Raw genomic sequence first — 25,455 nt, forward strand, 5'->3', positions numbered from 1 at the left:
ATACTTGCTAAAGGAATCTTTAAGGCTACATTTATATTTTGGAGGGGGGGAGAAATTGCAAACACATTTCGGAGAGCTTCGCCACATAATTGTGAACAGAACTTCCGTTGAGTCAACATCTGTGGATTCATAAACGGGTCTTCCTGACTGTATTTGTTTTATTTTTGACCTGCAACACACAGTGTTTAGTGTTTTCAACTGGTAACCGTTTTGGAATTGGCCACCTTCGACGTTGCTTAACTTCTATGATCTAATGATAACAGATGTATAAACATAATTATACCGTGACTTATTAGTATAAACAAATAATGTGAAAAATAATGACGACATCAAGACACAGGAAAAAAGAAAATAGAACAACGGTTTTTTAATTCATACATTTATTTCGTTTTATGTGTTGTTTTTTTTATTTTTTGTTTATTTTTTGTATCGTTCAGATAGTGGCCCACTTCTTTTTACAAATCTCTATTGACCATTTTGCCAAAAACACAGCCTCCGATGGTGGAACAGGAAAAAAAATAATATCAACATGTTCTTTGAGATGAGTCCTTATTTTTTTAATAGAGAAAAAATTTAATTTTGTTATTAAAAAAAAAAAAAAAAACGCGGACTCTTGATGTAAATTTTTTCATCATTTTGCCAATGAAATATTAATGAATGGCTCGATTAGTATGTCTACCATAAAGCTTAGTATTAATTCGATTTTCCTCTTTCTCTCGCTTGTCTTATTTTACAAACAGTATACCGCAATCCACTCATCTTTATTTAACTACCTTTTGTTTTTCTGAATGGGTGGGGTCATTTTTAAAAATTGTGATTTATCAATGGATTGATACAAATACATGCTTAGAATGTAGCAGACAAGGTACGTTTTGGGACCACATAATTTCATAGTAAATTTGTTTGTAATTTTAAAATGTTACTTGCTTGAGAGTTCACATTTAATCTTGATTCAATTTTCTAAATTACAAGTGGGCCGAATAAATTGGTAAACGAGACAAAAACAAACGTGTTATGTATATACACTCACACATACATACATATATATAATTATATATATAAATAATATACACACACATATATATATACATGTATAAACACAATACATATATTTATATATATATATATGCATGTATATATCGCAATCGTATTTCTTTGGAACAAGTTCTTAAAAATATGAAACAAAAAATGGTACTGGAAAAGTATATTTTTCGTCTAAAATAAAAAAAGAAAGTTTTTCTTTTTATCTACGATCTTTTTTAATTTTTTTTTTTTTGTCAGAGTGGGATATATTTTTCTTGTATACATATGTACATCTGTTTACGTGTGATTATATATATATATATATGTATATATATATATATATATATATATTTTATGCATGAATCAGGGATAAGTATTGGTTTTGAGCGTATATGTTTGTTATGTATGTACTTTTATGCATTGATGGTTACGTTTGGATGTCATGATTGTTAATTGTTATTCTTTATTTGTGTGTTTGTGGGGGAGATGCCGGAGATTGGATCAGAAAAAGCGGATTGTCAAAAAATATACAGAGGTAGGGAAAAATCGATCAGTTTATTGTTACGATTTTTATTCTGAGAATATTCTTTGTAAAACATTACTGCGCGAAAATAGTATTGTCCACAACACATATCAATAAGCCTATATTTTACCATGGTCCATGGCACGGTTTTGTGTATATATTAAAACGAAAAACAGAAATATATAATATATATAGATATATATATATACTTACATATATATTTATATATATATAGCGTGTAAATATGTACACCTAATTTGTGTTATTTTCCCATTTTTCTGGAGTTCTGTATAAAAAAACATTAGTTTTCTTGTTTATGTCTATGTATGTAATACGATAAATTGTTGTATCATATTTTATAGATAATTATTAAAAGTGTTTTTAAGGCTTTTGTCCACGTATTGTTGTTGGAAAAACACCAAAGTTCAATTTAGTCTGTTTTTTTTTCTAGGCAAATATAGTTCAGATTTTTAAAATAGTCCGTAACAATTAAAACTTCGATTTTATTTGACATTATTTATTGGTTTAGTTTATCCGTCATATTCTTTTTCTATATATAGGTCGGACATTAATATTAAAGATGCGTGTATGTATGTTGTAAGTTTCTTTCCTCGGTGTATGCATGTGGTCCGTCCTGTTTACCACACTGTCTTTTATGGCGTGCACATTATTATAGCAAACAGTTTACGTTTTCTTTTTTAATTTGAAAAGAAAACGTATTATAAAGCATTATTCCACGTACTTCAGCCTCAATATTTCAATGTAAAAAATATTTTTGTTCTTTCTTTTTTCTAAGAGAATTACACAGTCTTTGTAGTCGATTTGTTTTTTATTTTTGTTTTTTCTGTGTGTTTTTAGCATTTATTCTTAATTATATCATAAAATTAATGAATGATTGTCAATTCGCTTCTGGAATGTCAAGCAGAGTAAGTTCCTTTTTTACTAAAAAAAAATATTGTTCTTATATATATATATATATATATATATATATATATATATTAATGTATCTTCACATTGTTGTTTTTGCTTCTTACGTTCTTTTATTTACATCAAACCGCCTACTTTAATAATTTCTTGACCGTTTCCGTCCACAGCACTCCTTTTAACGCAATTACATTTTTAAAAGTAATCAGTTTGGCTCCTTATTTTTTGCGGGGGTTGTGGAGCACTTTTTCTTCAAATTCTTTCTTTCTTATTTCCCAACACATGCCCGACTCATGCTTTAAAGACAGTTTTTTTTTCATCTCCGAAATATCCTTTTTTATGATTAAGTGTATATATTTTAAAAAATCAAATGTTTTTTTTTAAATCTTCTTTGTAGAAGGGACTAAATGTTACCCTCAGCCAATTTACAATGTTCATTTTGTAAGCTTTATAAAAAAAAGCCCGTCATACCATTTATATTGGAGTAATTCAAATGACGCTAATTGGAGATGATAACATTGTTTACATGTTAGAGATAATGTCACAAAACTGAATTAGACACTGTCGGATATTTTGTAATCCTTATATTTATTGTGAAATTACAGAAGTCGTTAACGTATAAAGCAGATTGTCTAAATTCAAATCCTGTAGATGACAGTATTTCTGCTTTGATCCGAAGTCGGGAAAGATATTTTTTGCAAGTTTGTCAATAACAACTCTGAAACCCTTGTCGCGATCTGCGTTCCGCGTTTCTCTCGTGACTCAATACCTCTTCGACATTTATTGAGTTTTTTTTTTTAATTTTTTGAATCGATCGATTCGAAGCTATAGCATAATCCTTCATCTCACCCGCATATTTCTTGTGTTCTCCTTGTTGATTTTAATATAGTTTTTCTTCCTCTTTTTTATTATTCATAAACAAAAAGATTTATTACATTTTAAATTATTGTTTATATCGTTATTTTTAGTTACCAACATCTCAAAGATATTCATCCCTGAAATATATTTTTCTATTCCCTTTTTTTATTGGTCATGTGAAAATATCGTTTCTTTATATCTCCAAACACCTCAGTTTGATACTGACGTTCGCATGGGTTCTTCTGTTGGGTTTCCGTGGTGATGTGTCCTTAGGTGAATATCTAACGAACTAGAGGTGGGAAACACCTGATTGCATACATGGCACATAGTTCGCCAAGGCCAAGCACCTACGCTCTGGTGCGTGTCCGGCAGGCCTACACCCGCTGTCGGTGTGGTGGACGTGCTGCCACTGACCAAATCCCGGTCACTATTAGGGGTGGTGGCTAAAGCCGGCGTTGGAGACACTGACGGGGGGGCAACCGGGGGAGACGAAGCAGTACTGTCCGCATTTGAAACCGCGCTACTACCGCCACCACCACCACTGACAGTAACGCTACCACCGACGCCTGAAGACCCATCATTCGCACATCCTACTGCAGTATTTAATCCGGTACCAGACCCGCTGACCACTGATGAGATCGATGAGGCTACAGATTTCATGCTGAGGTCCAGCTCGCCGCTAAGTCCTGGGGCTAGCAAGAGATCGTGGGACGTAGGCGGCACTCCTAGGCTTAGATTTCCTTGGAGTAAACCACTTCCTTCGAGGTTCTGAGCAACTATGGAATTGTGGTTGCTGCCGATGCTACTATGGCTGCTACTACTTCCGTTTGGTGACTGTTGCTGTTGCTGCTGCTGTATTTGTTGCTGCTGCTGGGCAAGGAGTAAAGCCGCCTGCTGCTGGTGATGATGGTGAGTAAGATTCAGACCGGAAAGAGTATCAGTTGGCCAAGAAGACGGTAGGCTTTCTGTACTCTTCCGGTCACTTTCAATACTGCTACGACCACCAACACTGTCACTTCGGGGCGGCTCCTCCTTGCTGACCTCCGGTAGATGATTCTGGAGATGATTCATGCTACCGTTCAAGCTTTGGATGACGGAGATCTCGTTCATCTTTGGTGACAGGCCGTTCAAGAAATGTGGATACTGGTGAAACAGAAAGTCCGGCGATCTATGGTACGGCGATAGGTAGTGTTGCTCTTTGGGTCCGATAAGGAAAGGTGGTTCGATTGACATTCGCCGACCTCGCCGGGATGGGTTGTTACCCCACATATGAGTACCCATATGAACTTTCAGATTACCTTTCGTAGTAAACGCCTTGGCGCACATGTTGCACTTGAATGGCTTGTCGCCAGTGTGGGTTCGAATGTGGATCTGTAGGGCGCTGGCACTGGAGAACTGTTTTTGACAGACACTGCAGGTGTGTTTCGGTGATGTCCGACGGACAAACGGGGAGGTGCTGTTGCCGTCACTAATTGGAGAGTTCTGTTGTTGGGAATTTGGGGTCTGATGATGACTGTTGGGGTCGTTATTGTCGCCGTTGCCTGGTTTACTGCTCGAGATATTGTTGCTGCCGCTGCTGGTGCCGCTGCTCGGGCCATTACCATTACCGCTTCCGTTATTGCTACTAGGGGTTCCAACGCTTTGTATCGCTCGATTAGCTTCGCTGTCGTTACTAAATTCTGTTTTCACAGCAGGTTCGCTGCTGTTAGTCATGCTAAGATTCGTGTTCGCATCAATGGGGCTGTTACTGTTAGTAGTGTTGGCGGTGCTTGAAGTGTTTGAATTTGTTGTGTTGTTGGTGTTTGTGGTGTTAGTGTTGGTGGTGGGTGGATTGCTGTTCAAGCTGGCGGCCGGGTTGCTACTGCCTCCGCCGCTACTACTACTACTGCTCCCACTGCGGCTTTTGAATTGGGTGGGAAGGTCCCTTATCTTATGTGTCAACATATGCTGCTTCATGTTCCCTTTAGTGGAGAAACTGCGATCGCAAACTTCGCATTTGAATGGTCTCTCTTTCGTGTGACTCCGTATGTGAATGTCGAGGGCGCTTTTACAGGCGAACGTCTTAAAGCAGATGTAGCACGTTGTATTCGCCTTCCCTTCCACATTACGAGGGCGCAGATCAAGAGCCGGGGCCAAAGGAAACACTGAGCTCATAGGAAACCCCGGAACGTCGGGACGTAGATGCATCGAAGCTGCATCTTTTAAGCCATTCGAGTCGGACAAAGCGTCGGCGCCTAGGGAGTGGGGTGACGTTCCGGTAGAACCATCCCCATTCAAAAAAGCGCTATGCGGGAGATGGGGGGGAAACTGCTTATGCAATGGATTCATATCTCGGGGATGGAGACGCAAATCAAATTTCGGACTGACAGTCATACTCAGCGGATTGTTCGAATTGATGGCACGTACTCTGGCTTCTAAGGCGGCCAGGGACGTAGACGAAGGAGGAACAAATCCGCTAGTTATTACCGAATTGATATGCGACTCGTAGCTCGAGAGTGGGTTCATGTTTTGGATTTTATGCAGTTCTGGTGATTCATGGGATCCGGTGGAGGCCATAGAACTTGGCCGTTCCTCATCAAGGGCTTCGTGCGCTGCATCACTCGACGTCTGCGAGTCATCCGGTTCAGCCCACATGTCTTCTTTTTTTGAGGTGATGATGGCGGCCGTTGGCGTGGTGTTGGTGGTCGACGTTGGCGTCATTGACGTTGTGGGCGTCTTAGGTTCGATCCAATCATCGACTTTGGTTTCTTCGCCCTCTATCTTCTGCTCCTTGGTTGTGGGTCTCTCGCCCTCTAGGTCGTCTGCATCCATAAGATTCGAATCAGGCAGCGAACAGTCCATCATATTGCTATCGTCCATTACAGAGGCGTCCATAACGCCGTCGTCTGCGGTGTCGCTATCTACAATGCTATCGTCCATTAGCCCTTCATCCATCACATTGCCACTATCAATAACGCCGCTTGCATCAATCATATTATCTTCATCAATCATATCCCGGTCAGTACTCCCATCAACGCTGCCCGTAGCGTCGAGGACCTTCTGTGTCATGTCCAAACTACCTGGGCTTATCTTGTTGATGGCGTTGTCCATTGGAGATATTACCGGGGATGTTGAGTTCAGCGACGTGGCTGGAGACGTTGTGGAAGGTAGAAGTGGGTGGTGAGAAAAACTAGGCGCGGTTTTGCTTAGGTCTAACTCCCTGGGTTCCAGATGAGGTCGCAAGTCGAACGGCTTCGGATGCCATTCGCTTGCACGATAGAGACTCGGCGGCATACTGGGATAAGTATCGGAAGTGTGTCCTCGGATGTGCTGCTGCAGAACAAGAATGTTGGTGAATTGTTTGTGACATACGGGGCACTGGTGCGTGAGTCGGGTTGGTGGTTTCGCCCGGTGTACACCCATATGTGTTTTCAGGTTGCCCTTAGTGGTGAAAGCGCGTCCACACAGCTTACAGCGAAAGGGTCTCTCGCCGGTGTGAATACGATAGTGCATCTGAAGCGCACTTTTGCAACTCAGGACACGATGGCAGATCGCACATTCATTCGGATCACTAAGCTTGTGCTCGATGTTCTCAACAAACTTCTGCAATTTCGACGTCTCCGAAGTGTTAACCTCCATATAATCCTCAACATTCTCGCCCGGCTCGATGTGCTTGGCTGGCGGAAAGAGGCCTCCAGGCATGCTCCTCAGATCTGGCTTGTTAAGCGGCGGTGGTGGCGGTGGCGGCGGTGGCGGCGGCGGTCCCGGAGGGTGTGGCGGAGCTACCCCGTGACCGCTCGTGTTGAAGTGGGGCGGCATCGGTCCCATTGGTGACATCGTCGGATGCGGTACTACGGTCAGTGGCGGAAGCAAGGGAAATACCCGAGAGGCGCTCAGGGGGATGTGGCTTGAAGAAGAGGTAGTGGTAATGGCTGGCGAGCAAACAGCAGCGGCAGCTAGGCTCGAGTTGGCGGGGGCAACGGCGGCAATAACGGATGAGGCGGATGACGGTTCAATGTGTGGGCTTGAAGAAGTAAGGGCATTTGTGTAGGCGATAGCTTGCAGAGCGGACGTTGGGGTTTCAGCCCCCGTCATAACAGCCGTGCTAGTAGTGGGTGTAAGGCTGTTACTGTGGGCAGTCTGGAGAGAAACGCTGTCGATGGCTCCTTCGCCAAGTTTCGGTTCTTGTTTCTCTAATTTAAGCGAAGGGCTTTCTGCTCGTATCATGGGCTGGGATATCGAGGCTGTAGTAGGGTCGAGTATGGGCGCTCTGCTGACGACCGAGGTGAATGTTGGAGAGGCAGTTGCCGATATGGGTACCCCGGCGGCGGGTAAGCTGACAGCCACAGAGGACATAGTAAGACTCATGGGCTGGATTTGAAACCTGGAAGATAGGAGTGCTGCGTTTCTAGCGGCGGCTGAGTGGGCAGGGAGTGGTTGTTGAGGCAGTTGGAGATGAGACTTGTGTTTGCTGAAGTGGACACGTAGAGAGCTCTTACAGGAAAATCTTAAGTTGCACACGTTACAGCGGTAAGGGCGTTCTCCTGTAAAAAAAGAAGAAATATATATATATACGTATATCTCTATAAAATTGTGAAAATAATGAATCAATGTAATGATTATTATACAAACTCGTATAATTCAGTAAATTACAAAACGTATAGCAAAACTCAAATTTTAAAGATTCGAGAAACAATATTTAAGTATATCTGCCAATACGTACGCAGGTTTCGAAAATCATTTTATTATCAATATGTAAGAAAAAAGAGTAAAACGTATATGGTTTTCTTCATCAACATATACACTTTATCAATTTAAATTCAGATATCACTTATTAAGACTATTTTACGACGAGGTCGCGTGCTGGTTTGATATATCGTTTTAAAATAGTTACAATTCGTGATTTAATTCAGCTAAAAATTATAAGGAATTTTTTTTGCCACTTTTGATAATCAGACAACCTATGAAACAACACTGTATCCAAATACGATTTATTATTTGTGATAGAGCCAATTTTGTACATGTTTTATTTCATTTAATTAGTTCAAAGATATCAAATGACTCTCTCCTGGGGTTAACACTTAATGTTGCTATGATTTTATCCGAGGGCTTTTCGAGGGAGATACATTGTAACTTTTAAGGTTTCTATTTGTATTTCTCTGCAGCTGGGGCTCGTTTAAGTATCTTATTGTTTTAATTTTTATTTTCTTTTATTAAACCAGTTGCCCTTACCTGTGTGTGACCTGACGTGTATTTGCAAGGATAATTCATTGTTGAACACCTTCTGGCAATATTTGCATTTGTGTCTGAAGCCATGGGCGTGGCCGCCAAAGGAGGGGTGATTTACCAATCCTGTAAACAGAAAGAAATATTATATATTTATTAACGAACAAAAAGGTTACATTAGTTAGTTTCCCTATTTAGTAAATGCAATTAGTTTTGTTTCGTGACTTTGGTCTGTATGCTTAAGGCATATAAACATAAAATGGGTCGTTGAACGTCAAAACAATTCCTATATCACCATTACATTAATAAATTTTATTATATGTTAAGACTTTTCTTGTTATTTCATATGAAAACAAAAGAATAAGATTTTTTTTTAATACAAACGTAACATATCTACACATCCGGTGCATATAAAAGACTACCCGTCCTAGAGCGGGTTTTCGAAAAAAAGAGATTCGTACCAGTTTTGTCTCCTACGTTGAATTACATATAATATTTTAGCATTTAAGAGATAAGTTCAACTTTAATATATATATATATATATATATATATATACACACACACATATATATGTGCATACACAAACATATATATACATACTCACACACACACACACACATATATACATACTCACACACATATATACATACTCACACATATATATACATGCATACTCACACATATATATATACATGCATACTCACACATATATATATACATGCATACTCACACATATATATATACATGCATACTCACACATATATATATACATGCATACTCACACATATATATATACATGCATACTCACACATATATACATGCATACTCACACACATATATATATACATGCATACTCACACACATATATATATACATGCATACTCACACACATATATATACATACATACTCACACACATATATATACATACATACTCACACATATATATACATACACTCACACATATATATATATACATACTCACACATATATATACATACATACATACTCACACATATATATATATACATACATACACATATATATACATACATACACATATATATACATACATACTCACACATATATATACATTCATACTCACATATATATATATACATACATACTCACACATATATATATAAATACATACTCACACATATATATACATACATACACATATATATATACATACATACACATATATATACATACATACACATATATATACATACACATATATATATACATACACACACACATGTATATATACATACTCACACACACACGTATATATACATACTCACACACACACATGTATATATACATACTCACACACACACATGTATATATACATACTCACACACACACACATGTATATATACATACTCACACACACACACATGTATATATACATACTCACACACACACATGTGTATATATACATACTCACACACACATGTGTATATATACATACTCACACACATGTGTATATATACATACTCACACACATGTGTATATATACATACTCACACACATGTGTATATATACATACTCACACACACATGTATATATACATACTCACACACACATGTATATATACATACTCACACACATAATTACTCATTTAGTAAACTTAATAATACGTTTTGTGACATATGTGTGTGTGTGTGTGTGTGTGTGTGTGTGTGTGTGTGTGTGTGTGTGTGTGAACGGAAATGAAAGAGTGGGCCATCTTATTATCAGGATAGAGGCGTATTGACTCCAAAAATCGAATAGTTTCATAGCATAGCGTGAATGGCTGTCCGTTTGCCGGTAAGCAATAATGTAGTTAAATAGCCAATCTCTCTTATAGCTAGAAGATTTCGTATTCAACTGGATTATCGCGTTTGCAACAACTGCCTACAAAACTGACATCTCAGAAAAAGAGCCCTTTCTCCTGACAAAAACAAAATGCGAGATTTTCTCTCCGGGGTTATGGGGCTTTTAAAGTTGCAAGCTGCGTATGTCGACCGTGATGGCCTACCGAAAGTCCGAAAATGTTTTGTTGGTGGTAATGGTGGTGGTGGTGACGCTATCTTGTTATTATGCACTTATGAACGCAATAGGCAACTTCGCTCATGGAAGAAACAATCATTCAGCATGGAGGCACTTTTCGGGAAATACAACGTACGTTACTTCGACCTAAGCCGTGGAATCTTTAGAAAGAAAACAAAAAATGAAGTAAAAGAGGTCTTATATAATGTGGTTGTTATTGAGGAATTATTTCAGAAGAACAATATAAAATACGTGCTTAGATATATTTTTCTACACCACACATACACACACATATATATATATATATATATATATATATATATATATATATATATATATATATAAGTGATCTTGTCTGTCGTAGGAATGGTCTCTACAGAACTCCTGTCAACCAGAGTGTTCACACTTAAAACTTGGTGTATGGGGTATTTGGGCGTGTTCAGCAAATCTTATTTAGTCTTTAGCTAGTAATATATATATTTATACTTAAACTTTGTTAATTTTTACCTATTATTATCCGTCTGATAATAACCCATATATATACTTCTGAAATCACAACTATAGAGTATTATCTCTGTAATAGTAAATACTATATATATATATATATATATATATATATTAGCGGGATTTAGATGGGGCAACGTTAGTAGAAGGGGCACTACTGGCACTACTATATAGTGGGTACGATGTAATAATCAATAGAAAATTGACTTATTATATATTAAATAATAAGATAGCGGGTGTTTTATTTATTTTACGTGTCACACTAATCGTTTAATTGTTATGGACTTCCATTTCTTGTATAAATAATCTTACCAAGAATTCATCATAAGTTTTAGTTGGTTTTGATTGTAGCTGATGGAACTCCAGTAATGCATTTTTGCATTATTAATTTTATTAAGCATTCTTCACAAGTTTTGGTTTCGGTTATAGCTGAAAAACTAAAAAAAAAAAAAAAAAATATATATATATATATATATATATATATATATATATATATGTGTGTGTGTGTGTGTGTGTGTGTGTGTGTGTGTGTGTACTAAAATATATTTTACGTGTTTGTGTGTGTATTTGCTCGTGAGGGCACGTTTACACTTACATACACACACATTATATATATAGGTTTGGCAAAGTGTCAATCTATTTTATTATTCATAAATGAAACAGAGACAGAATAATGACTTTTGGCCACTGAGTATATTATACTTTTTCAATAGTATCGAACGTGCGAGATAAAAGTCCGAGAAAGAATAACTTCCACTAAACACATCGGCAACTTTCCAAATAAAAAGATGAGAAAGGGACATTTTCAGTTCAGGAATGTTTATTTGCAACAGGCAAAATTGAGAAGATTAAATGAAAAATATCAATAAAAATTCAAACACTGCTATATTACTATGTTAAGCGAGTGTCTGGTTGTCTGCTGATGCTCTCGCTAAAGTTATTAGTTCTATAATTCTTGACAATTGGTAGGAAAAGTTCGCTACGAATTGTTGTAAGGTGGTTATATTTATGTGCCTTTATGTATCCCTACGGAGTATGGTCATATTGGCTGTTTGTTTTATTTCTCTATATATATATATATCGCATACAATTAAGTAGATAATGTGTACAAACAAACGCCGGTAAAACCAATATGTCCGCTTAATTGGAAATTATAAAATTAGAGCATGGTAAAAAAAGAAGGACGAGCAAAAGAAGAGCAATTCAAACTGTGGAAAGGAGAGCAAGGATGTCAAATAAACGGAAAAAAACAGAGACGATTTACTTGAAAAATGGTAGCGAAGGATAAAAGAAGATGGCTAAGACTTAGAAAGGGAAGGTAAAAGTGTGGCAGCAGGGATAAATCAGGTTGGGGGCATATGTGGAGGCAAAACTCCGTCTTGATGATATAGCAATGCACGACTGAGAGGAAGAGGAAAAGATATGATTAGCTGTGAAGTGAAACTGACCACTCCTATCTGTCGAGCCACAAGAGGTTAATTAAGTCATCTTTTCTGGAAAGAAATATCCAAAGATTTTTGGTTCCGGTCCAAAATCTTCCGCTTCTCTACGGATTTTAAAACTGAATATAAATGCATCAAACTAACCCGATTGGTTGAGGTGAAGATTTTCGTTTTTTTTTTCCTTTTTATTAAAGGTTAAAGGTAAATAAACGTAAAATGTCAGTGCATAGCAAAACAAACGCACATACATATAAAGTTATTTACTTGAGTTAAGTATAAATGGACAATACAATAATCTTCCTATAAATATAACAAATGTTCAGTCAAATTTTCGACATTCTATGCTCTAGATTAAATCAGCTCAACAATTGAACTTTTCGATAAATCAGAGCTATTGTGAAATTATGTGTACCAATGTCTGGTCCGTATACATACATACATACACACACACACACACACACACATACATATATATATTCATATATATATATATATATAACACTTTCTCCGTCTCATACATATGTGTATATGCAACCAAGAAACTTGCTATAATAGAATTTGTGTACATCTTAATTCCTCAAATGGCACAGGATGGTGGTGGTGGTGGTGCTGGTGGTGGTGATGATGATGATGACGGCAATACAAGTTATAACTCATTCACCCGAACATTGTTCAGCTCAGTACACTAATGTACCAGCTATTTGGTCGGTCAGGACGTTCTCGTTAGACCTGCCCACTCTTTCGTTAGTCCAGACTCAGTTACAGTGAACGAATGTTGAACTCGTTGATTTAATCTTATTGGCCTGACTAATAATTTTCCCTATCGAAATCTTTGATTTTGCAGTTCGCGCACTTACAAAAAACGAGTATAAACGTATCTTCTTCGATATGTCAGTAGACGACAACCAGTATTTCTCAATTTACCTACCCACGGATTGGTTATTATAGAGCAGTACTTCCATATATAAATATTGGCAAGCACCTGTATTAAGTGCAATTCCTAAAAATTCAGGACCCAATTTTTTCTTTAAATGTATATATATATATATATATATATGTGTGTGTGTGTTTGTGTGTGTTAGACATCAATTAGTTATATTTTATTCATTTATTTGTTATCCTAATCTTTAAATTGTTGTTTCACGGCATTTCGGTTAACTATTCCTCTGGATTTGTCAGGTTGATAACCACGATTGGATAGGGATGCTGAATCTTAAACTGTATATTCAATAATTACTGTCTTCTATAGTTGTTTGTCGTCTCACCACGTGTTGGCAAACTAATCCTCTAGCCAGCTTTAGGTAGCATTGAAACCGCTATCTGCAGACAATTCTCACCTTGAACTGTAGGGAGTCAACGTCTCTATCCACTGTGCCATATATACCGAAAAATTATTTATTAAAAGGGTTTTAGGAGACAATATAGGTATAGCCTATCATCTGAAAATTAAAATATTTTAGATTCGAATTAAATTTGATGAGACACGAATTAAGCATGATTCGAAGACCTCTTCTTCGTAAAACTTATGATTCAGACTTAAATTTGAGATATTTTCAAGAATGAAAATATTGCAATGGATTGTGATCAAAATTAAAATAAGGATTATAGACACAATGTTTAGTGGTATTATATCTTTTTTTAGTAAGCTAATAGAGAGTGAATACGAGAAGAGAATGTTCGTTTAATCGATACACAGATTGAACTCATTTGATATAACTTGATTCTTATTGAGAAGGACAATTGCATACATACATAAATATATTATCCATCGTATAATTATATTATTAAACTCTCCAGCCACTTGCCCCGAAAAAAAAATTCTATCGTTTCAAACGGCAAACATTGTACTCAAAATATCACTAGGTTTGGAGTAAATTTCAAGGAGGCGGGAGCTGTATTTGAGATTGGTTATACGGTCGGTGTGTGTGCTTCGGAGAAATAAGGACCCTGGACTGTAAGTCAACTTTAATCGGGCTTCCCGCCAATGTAGCGGTCAAAGGATGGATGGCAAGCACCTTCTAATTAGTGGCCATTCATCGAAAACTTTTACAACAACGCGATGGAGATTTTTGATTCAGTAGCTGTCTTGACCAGCCGCTGAGGTATTCTACGTGTGATCTAATCTTTAGACGAACATTGACTTTTACGGACTTATTCAATGCTAAAACAGATTTGTGCCCTGGCTTTGCGTTTAAACAAACATACGCACACAATACATTTGCAGGTATAGTCATTGGTGCTTATGTGTTTCTGTCTTTTGGAAGTTTCCCTATTTCAAATGTATATACAAATATGGAGATAGTTTTTTTTTGGACAAATTAAGACGCTTTTATAGGAAGAAATATATGCATAAGAGACAACCAGTGTTTAATATATATATATATATATATATATATATATATATATATAAACAGTGTGTATCCTTTCCTGATTAATTAACATTATCTGGAAACCGAACTATAATACTCAACAATTAAAACAGCCTACAAAAAAATTACGAATGTTATATCGACAATAAAAAGATAAAACAACGATCCATAAGTCTATTCTGAATATTCGACACCAGCTGGAAGCTGAGGGGATATACTTCAAATGTAAAAACAGTTGTTTGAATAACACCCACTAAACAGACAACTCATCAAACATTTTGTTTCTTCCTTTTCATTTTAAATTCATATATATATATATATATATATATATATATATATATATATATATATATTCTTGTAACCTCTCTAGAGAGAAAAACTAGAAAAAAACATCCTAAATGCTTGACTGGTGGGAAATATCAGTCGGAATTGGTTCCACACGTAACAAAAACGCGACGATTATTACGTCTGGGTCACCGGGCTAAATCATTAGTTTACTTTGGGTTTGCCTTTTCTCATCCAAACGTTTTGTCTTTGGGAAATATTATTATTTTTATTATTTAAGCCATTTTTAACGATGGTGTATCATTATTCTATAAAATGTCTGCGTCTTACTTATAAACAGACATTATCATACTAGAGACACTGTCTATAACTGTGTTATTCCCTCTGATATATAAAAATACGTGTGTATGAGTAGATGAAAAAATTTTATAAACACATACACATATGTGTGTGTGTACATAATGTTCCTAGGTATAAAAAAAACTGCGTATCTTATGCGTATGCATGTATATATGAATATATCACGTTTATACATATGTGAATATCTCACATTTTATAGATATATGTACACACACACGTGTGTGTGTGTGAGTGTGTGTCATGTACGAATATGTGGATATCTGATATTAAATGTTATATCAAAGATTATTTTATATAATTATGTAATAATTCTATTTTCCAGCGTGGCAATAAAATTATCTTGAAAAGTGTCTTAATGTAATTTGGACTCTGGATCTGAAGATAAGAAATAATGCGTAAGTAAATGAAAATAAGAACACGAAGTTTTACAAAAAAATAAAATGTGAATAAATACCAAAAATTCGTTTCAGATATTAAATTATTTTACGTACATACAAGTCAAAAAATTCAAACATTTTATGTAGTTAAAATGTGTGAAATGTCAATATATTTGTGTATGTGGAAAGAAAATGAAAGTCCGAATGAGATTATATGTACACATACATTATTTACGCATAAAACGTATGTATATGATTGTATATACACACACACATATATATATACATTATATATATATATATATATATATATATATATACAGAGAGAGAGAGAGAGAGAGAGAGAGAGAGAGAGAGAGATTATATATGTCAATCAATGTTTCGTCTATACAATAAAGACAAAACGTTAATAGATATAGTTTGCTTTGTTTCTTTTCGTCTTTCTTTACATGGACATATATATATATATATATATATATATATACATACATGAAAGCATAGATATATATATATGCACGCATATAAAAGAATATACATATATATATATGCATTTAAATACGTATACATGCATATATATGCATGTATATGTACAGATATGCATGCATATATATATATATATATATATACATGAATATACATATATATGCATGTATATGCAAGGATAGGCAGGTATATATATGCATGAATATACATTAATATACACATATACATGTATGCATACATACATGCATATCTATATGCAGCATATAGAGATGTGTATATGCATACATCTACACATGTCTATATGCGAGCACATAAATATGTGCATGGATATACACATATGCATGCATATATGTGTACGCATGTATATATATGCATATGTATGCATACATATAGATATGCACATATATATATGTATGCATAAAGATATGCATATGGGCATGTACATATATGCATGCATATATATGCATGTCTATGCATGCATATAGATATGATATAGATATGCATATATATATGCATTTACATATACTTATATGCATTCATATAAATATTTGCATATGCGTATACACACATGCATGCATATGTGTACGCATGCATATATATATATATGTATGTATGCATGTATGTATATATATGTATACATATAGATATGCATAAAGATATGCATATGGCCATGCATATATATGCATGCATATATATGCATGTCTATGCATGCATATAGATATGATATAGATATGCATATATATATGCATTTACATATACTTATATGCATTCATATAAATATTTGCATATGCTATTACACACATATATATTATCGATATTTCATGAATTCCCAACTATTAATCTCTACTCTTTTTTTATCTGTATGTTACCATAAACTTAAACTTTCACTTTAAATTATTATTTTTTAGAAATTCTAATTTTTTTTTTAATTCTTCTCTTATAGAAGTACAATTTTGTTTTTTCATATTTTATGTTTAATTTCGGCTGCAATTAGTTTTTAATATCATTTATGGTAATTTTTATCCACTATTTTGCTTTTATACTTTGTACTTGATTTTTCATTTTCATTTTAATTATATTTACATTCTTGTTGCTTTTCTATATTGCATATGATATCAGTTTTTATTACTTCCCAAATATTTTTTATAAAATTTCACTATGATCTTACTACTTGATTTTTTTTTTGTATTATTCCTCTTTCTATTTCTTTACTCTGATTATTCATTTAGATTTATTTCTGTTATTTGTTTTTTAATAATGATGACGTCATTAATATAATAACCACATATGTATGTATACATGTATGTATATATATATATGTATATATATACACATTTTACATAACGAGCATTTATATATTTGCAGCTGTTTCAAAGCAGTGTGTGTGGATGACATTCTAATTTATACGTTCTTTGAAGACGTTGCATCAATGCATGTATATGTCTGTGAGTGTATGATAACATACGCATTTAACTGATTCGAGATATATATATATATACATATATATATATACAAAAACAATGATATCTATTATATATACCTAATGCAATTGACTTGTACGTTTTTATTATACTTATCAAATAAAATAAACTGATAATAGAGTTAATCCTTTATCAAAATGAAGATAAAACTCCTATCTAATATATATATCTATATCTAATATATATATATATATATATATATATATATATATATATTTACTATAAATACGCATATGTACTTATAACACGTACATTCAAATGTTCTCTATTCATAGCATATTGTTCTTCTATATTCCTTATCATTTTGTACATCAAACCTTGTTCTAAAACATACACAGATATATATATATATATATATATATATATATATACACACACATATATGTGTGTTGTTGTTTTTCTAACACATGTTCTTATTTGATTGTCTTTTTTCCTGTTAAGTCGGCTCAAAATATTATTTCATCTTCTCACAAATGTGAAATGTAAAAAGCAAGATTGTCAGGTTCAATGGATATCAACTTCCAAAACTCGCAAAATTCTATGACATTCTCTACAAGAATGGAACATTCTTTTTCCCCATAATTCAATTTCGAAGTAAAATCTCACACGAGAAAATCTAATATTATAATTCGATTCGCATACGTATGCATTATATATATATATATATATATATATATATATATATATATATTACACCCACACACCCAGATATATATTCCGTATTATTTTTCGATAACATAATCTTATTGGACGACAACAGAGAATTAAAAGATTTGTTTGGATTTTTCTTTTTCAATATATACAGCGTCGATTTGGAAATGATAAGAGGCATTATGAGATTTCCTCTAAGTCTGCCACGAGGCTTAAAAAAAATTTAACACATTCATCATTAAAATATTTCTAGTACAAACATATTGAAATTTAGATATTATTTCCTATGTTGAATGGATTGAGGCAAGTACGATACAGGTATAATACATTGATTCACACTATCTCTATCTCATATATATATATATATATATATATATATATATATATATATATATATATATATACTAGTTGTACCCGGCCACGCGTTGTGGTGGCTCTGTTTTTTTTTAAATGGAACAGAAAAACGAAACAAATGCATTTTTTATCGTTCTTAATACTTCTTGATAAACAATATTTTATGGTGTTCCGTTTTCTGTGCGGCTGTAGCGATTGTTAGATTTGCCGTTTGTAAAACACGCAACACTTGTTCATATGTGAAGAAATCAGTGCGTGGATGTAAGTCACACAAATGTAAAATTTGTCCCTGAGCCTTGTTAATTTTTATTGCAAAAGCCAAGCGAATTGTGAAGTGTAATATCTTAAATTAAGATGGTATATCCGTTGAAGTCATTCAATAAACCTTCACTGTTAGTTCGTCCTGATGTTGACGGAGAGGAAACATTATGGTTTAATTTTACGATGGATACGCATGTGAGAACGCACTGGAAAAACTCGAATATTAATAAAAAAAGAATTGGTCGATTTTCTTTTTGTATGAACGTATAGTGTTTTATAAAAATAAAAAAATGGAAAATTGAAAAGAAAAACCAACAAACCGATGATAATTAGGGAAGAAAAAAGAATGGAAAATCTTGACGTATAGGGTAAAAAAAAGGATATAGTTTTGCAAACTATTGTTTTTTTTTTATTCAAATAAATATTCTTGTTTTCGCACACCTTTTGAAAAAAAAACGTTGCTTTCAAATATAATTGATGAGGATATTCTTAAAATGTTGGTGCTTCTTCGTTGTTGTAGTGAAATTCAGAAATCGAAATATTTCTTTTATGTGAAACTAATAGTATCTTTGGAATTGTAATGTCGAGGTAATGAAAATATCCAAAGCTTATGAAAAATGACGAGAAAGAAGTATTTTTTAAGAAAATGATTTTCGAATAAATAAGAAATTTTAGCTATTTTCCTTGTGTTTATGTCAGATGTCACGCGACAAAACTAACATAACCGAAATCCTTTTGTTTTGTTTGCATGAAATCTATAAGGACATACCATTGCTTATTGTTGAAATCGAGGAAAAAAATATGTATAGTAATAATCGTTCTTTTAATTAAAATTCAACGTATCGGCTGTTAGATTTCGCTACAATAACAAACAAGCACCCGTATACACATAAACACACACATACATATTATTAATGTTTTATGAATCTATACAAAATTTTACGTATCTGTTTTCAGTATTTACTTCAACATTTCCACTACTTGAGTAGAGTTAGATAGTAAGTTATGAAAATATATGTTTGAATTAAGCTACGAAAAATTTTCTCATTTCATTTATGTGATGGTTCATCAGACATATAAATATATATATATATATATATATATATATATATATATATATATATATATATATATACAGAACTAAAGGAATATATACATTTTTATAAATCCGTATATCTAAGTAAATCTATACATATGTACACATATTTCTGAATATATATGGTAAGTGTGTATATATATACATGTATATATACACATACTATATACACACCTATTTATGTATATATATATATATATATATATATATCATTCAAAATGTTTTGCAGTCATAACCACTGATTTCATACTGTGAAATATTTCTTCAGATGGTAAGGACGTGCTTGTTTACTGTTCAATAAGCGCAACCGTTCTGCAAATATTGCAGGGGCTATCCAATTTTTGAGTACGGATATGTTCTATTTGTTAGTTAATTCTTTAAAATACTGTTCTGTGTTTATATTTTTAATGCTATATATATATATACCTTATTTCTAATAAAACATTAGGTGCATTTTACTTTTTGTGTGAAGAAATATATATATATCATACAAATATATATTACGAAATACATTAGTTAAACAAGCATCGAATAACACTTATTCAGTGAATAAATATTATAAATGTGAAAAATGATTATCATTCTGACACAGGAATATTTACTTTTTTTTAAATTTTATCTCGTACCCTATTATTGGATTTTAAAAGATCATAAAAAATACACAACATCCTCTTGTAGGACTATCAAAAGACGTCGTTTTATTCATATTTCTTTCATAAAAAAAAGATAACATTTGTTTGCTTTTTTTCTATTTTAATAATTAAAAATGAAACAAGTAAACGAAATGAAAACATAAAAATAAAATTTTAAATTTAGAAATATATATATAAAATAAATATACGCACGCGATCTGTCGGGGCATAACGCCCCCTATTCACAAATTATTCACCCTACACGCCCCCAAAACCGCTTCTTGCCGACTCTCAAATTGTGCCCCATTTCATAGTATCCTCCCGTTGTTATATATGCTTGCGAGCCCTTCTCGTTTTTTTTTTATCCACTTTGCACCGTTTAATGCCCTTAAACTTCTCTTTGTAAAATACTCAGCCGCTCAAATTGACAATACCCACCGCCACCTCGCCAACACAAAGGTAAAAACAGCGTACGTATCCGTCTGACAACCATCCCCACCAGACGCTGTGGTGTCCCCGGAAGGCCCTACATCGTCAACGTGAACCGCCCTCATATTTCCTCAATTTAAGTGACTTCATAGCTACCAGGTGATAGATTTATGAAATGAAATAGTTTTGTTTATTGACAGTGATCAATAATTTTGTCAACCCATGGCGCCTTGAAGTGTTTGATGTTAAGGATTTAAAAGCGGCACATCAGTTGGGTTAGAGAGATCACAGAGTTTTAGAGCGAGTGCGAGATAATGAGTGAAAGAGAGAAACAACATTTTTAAAATGGCGGAAAGAATCAGATAAAATGTTTAAAATGGCGGATGTAATGTTAACATTTAATTCAGTCATGCTTATAACAACAAAAACAAATAATATACAATTGTGTATATAATTGTTGTAATGTTTAATATTACAGTGAAGTTATGAAGATATGCACATGTATATATATATATATGTATATATATATATATATATATATATATATATATATATATATATATAATTCAAGTACATAGTTAAGATATACTTAAAAATCTATATTTTTACGAATGAGCTTAATACGTGTGTAGAGAATTTATACGCGGATTTATTCAATGTTTCGTCCTTTCCATAGTGTCGTCAGGTAATGTCGGAACGGTGATCCATTCGCCTAAACTCTTTACAATCACAAACATCATACACACACACACATATATATATATATATATATATATATATATATATATGAATTTAATTCCACAGTAAAACAATGTCGAAGATCACGCGAACAATGCAAGCTTATAAACTGGAAGTCTAACCTTCAGTTATGCATTCATTTCGGTCATCAGTTGAACATGTTTATAACTGAAGTATTGGATTTCCGGTTTGTTGGCTTGCATGGCTCCTGTGAGTTGCGGCGTTGTTTGATTGTGAAAACAATTTTATCATCTCACATTCTGAATATATATATATAGTAATCCGGATATAAGATAACTATTATCCGGTCCTAATAACTCTCATATATCCGGGTTGCACTGTACACAGGCTCTAATTTGGGACCAGAGAAAGTCTCCATTGTAATCTTTTTTCTTATATTCTGGTATTTTACGTCCGGGTTACATTAATATATATATATATATATATATATATATATATATATATATATATATATATATAAAGGAACTTTTTCTAATTTGAATTCATATTTTTGGAAAGTTATTCTTCCCATTTTTTTCTATTGATAATATGTCTTAAATTATATTTCCCAATTTTTCTAGTCACTTTAGTTATCTTAACATTTTACTATCGAAAACTTTTTTGGATATGCTCGTTCCTATCAAGTATACGGACTGATTACTTACATATGAGGGTTTTTCTGGGGGGGGGGGGAATTGATATACATTGGGCTTAGTCTTCGGTAGTTCCATGGATCGATTCTAGATATACGTGTGATGACTATTTTACTTGGGAATTTTACATTGCAGTTCATCCTCGAAATGCTTTCTGATTTAATGATTGCTGAGGCTCGACTGAGGATTAACTTGACTGAGATTTCCTTCTATTGTAGTCCATTTTCGATCCGATCCCTGTTGCGCTATCGTCGTTCCAACTGAATTTCTATTGAGAATTACTTTATCGAAAATACATTGCTTTAGATTTCATTTCCGAAGCAACCTTCAGCGAACTATTGTCGTCATACACGGATTATTTTACCAGCGTATTTGGGTTGAACACGTATGATTAAAGACCCCTGTATTCTCTCCAATGACAGTTTTTTCTGCTTTTAATCAGGAACCTCACATTAGATTTTTAATTCTCATTTTAAATGATATAATCCTACAATAGATCTGAACTCGTCGCAACCAGTTTAATGGCGTCCATTAGGCAAATAATAATCCCGCCATAATTTAAGACTAATCTTAAACGTAGCCATGTTCCCTATTAACCCCAGTGAGGAGGTCACTAAACAATTTTTTTTTTTAAAGAAACTCTCTTCATTGAGTCTCTTACATTCGACAATTAAAATGAATTGACAAATAATTTATCAATCCCAGAAAGAATAAAAAATAAAATAAAAATAAAATCCTAAAAAAAAAATAAATAAAAATAAAAATAAATGCACCCGATATATTTCAGATCAGCTTCATGTCTCTCTGGGGACGTAGTAGAGTTTTTTTGTTTTGTTTTTTAATGACCCCCATTGTCGTCGTGGTCGTCGTCGCAGTGAAAATGCCTTTGTAAGAAACTTATTAATAAAATTCGCATTAATCTACTTCTTTGTATTTCATAACTGACTCCTCCCTTGTACCCGCTGCAATCACCCCAGCCACCCGTCTCTCTGATAGACCAACGATGGTAAATTTTACAATCTATTCATATGTCATGACGTTTATCATTTAAGCAAAGACAGGCAATTTCTTAGAATCCGTTTGCGTGCGCTTTATTTGGAGAGGGGGTGTAAAATACGGTCCGTTAAACGAGTTACCCACCTACCACATTTTATATATATATATATATATATATATATATATATATATATATATATATATATATATATATATATATATATATATCGCACTTTTCTGCGTCAATTTGTTTGACGTTGAATAAAAGAATTTGTTAAAAATGGTTATAATTTGTCATTCAGGTATTTTATTTAAATCTTTACAATAAAACCCCAACGATTTAACCAAAAGTCAGCCCCTGACCCCCTCGTCCGACCACAGCAGCAAATAAATATCAACAGAATGGAAAAGGACACGCAGAGCAGACAAACTAGGCACAAACTCGGGTCATTATTTCATTTTTTTACCACCTATGTAGGTCACGTGACTACCAATCCTTTTCAATCCAAGCCTGCGAATTTGGTGAAGATTATGGGTTCGTAATCGTATCTTTCCCCTTTTTCTTCGCTCTCTTCTTGTTTATCTAATAAATCAACATGGCCGTCAGCGAATGTATTTTGATAGAGCAACTTGCAAAATTCACAATTGTGCGCGAAACGTCAGTTCCCGCTCAGATTTACAGACGCCAATTTTCCATGGAATGACTGCGCATTTCGGTTTTCGATTTACAATTTCCGCTTGGCGCAACACATTTTTCTTTGCGTGCATGCTCAGTGTTTCAACTCAATAGATAAGCAATAATCTTAAATATGATTGTCCCCTCATAACTTTCGCGCGGAGGTCAGTAAGCATTTTTTTTATGAGAAACTACCTTTTATTCAGCCCCTGATGCTCCGCAATTAAAACTGATTCAACAAAATATTAATTTCAGAATATACTAATCGAGAAATTAAACTTCTACCAAACCGGACTATTTAGTTTACTAATGGACTGAAAAATCAACGTTAAATCCTCGATTGCGTCATGCCACATTTTTTTTTTTGTTTTTGTTTTGATACTGGGTGCCCCCTTTACTAAGCACTCAACATTATAACATTTATTTATAAGAATAACTGGAGTAACCAAAACAGCAAGGCCTTTCGTACACTTTGGCCTAGTAGCTTCGGTTCATTCTCAACTATAGTCGACCAGATTACATTCTTTTAAACCTCAAGTCAGTTAACTATGTGCTGTTTTAATCGATGGTTGTTTTGTTAATTGAACCCGGTCTATGGATAGTGAGGGCGGCAATGTAGTTAAAGACGTGAGCTTGCAAGCTGGACGTGCCAAGTTCTAATCTAGTGCGCTTCACAGAAACACATTCACTTAGGATGTTGGCAAACTTCAGGTAGCCGCTCCAGTATTCACCCAATGCCTGTGTTGAAAACAATTCTAACTCGAAAGATATCAACGTCAACAATAGAATTAGTTCATCCATATGAAATGAACGAATAAATTTTATTTCACATAAAAAGTGTCCTCAGTCATAAAGTGAATCATACTGTCAGATATTTTTGTTCCCCGTTTGAGTTGCACTGAGCTATCTTACAAAACAATAACGATTGCTGCTTAGCGTAAAGAGTAAAGTTTTGTAAATGAATTAAACATGTTAATGCTAATTTAAACAAAGTTAACTATTACTGTGTAGCAAGCTTAGTTGCGTAAGTGTATAAAGTCCTGCCAATGATTCCGAGATTAGTTTGAAACACTAGCAACCCTGAAGAACCGTTCTACGA

At 34.0% G+C, this 25,455-nt stretch overlaps 1 protein-coding gene across 3 annotated transcripts in view; it reads right to left on the bottom strand.

Moving 5' to 3' along the window:
• Positions 1 to 588: 588 nt before the first annotated feature.
• LOC145259859 (uncharacterized) overlaps positions 589 to 25,455 on the bottom strand; it is a 215,326-nt gene continuing 190,459 nt past the window's right edge. For all 3 annotated transcript variants that reach the window (XM_080117704.1, XM_080117706.1, XM_080117705.1), the window contains exons 3-4: positions 8,540 to 8,659; positions 589 to 7,851 (exon numbers count right to left, since the gene is read on the bottom strand). In XM_080117704.1, coding sequence (XP_079973830.1) covers positions 3,539 to 7,851; positions 8,540 to 8,659 — 4,433 coding nt within the window. In that variant the 3' untranslated portion in view covers positions 589 to 3,538. The remainder of the gene's footprint in view (positions 7,852 to 8,539; positions 8,660 to 25,455) is intronic.

Source organism: Euprymna scolopes, chromosome 35, assembly GCF_053919585.1.
Source record: "Euprymna scolopes isolate OS-2025 chromosome 35, ASM5391958v1, whole genome shotgun sequence".
In the NCBI taxonomy this organism is placed as follows: domain Eukaryota; kingdom Metazoa; phylum Mollusca; class Cephalopoda; order Sepiida; family Sepiolidae; genus Euprymna; species Euprymna scolopes.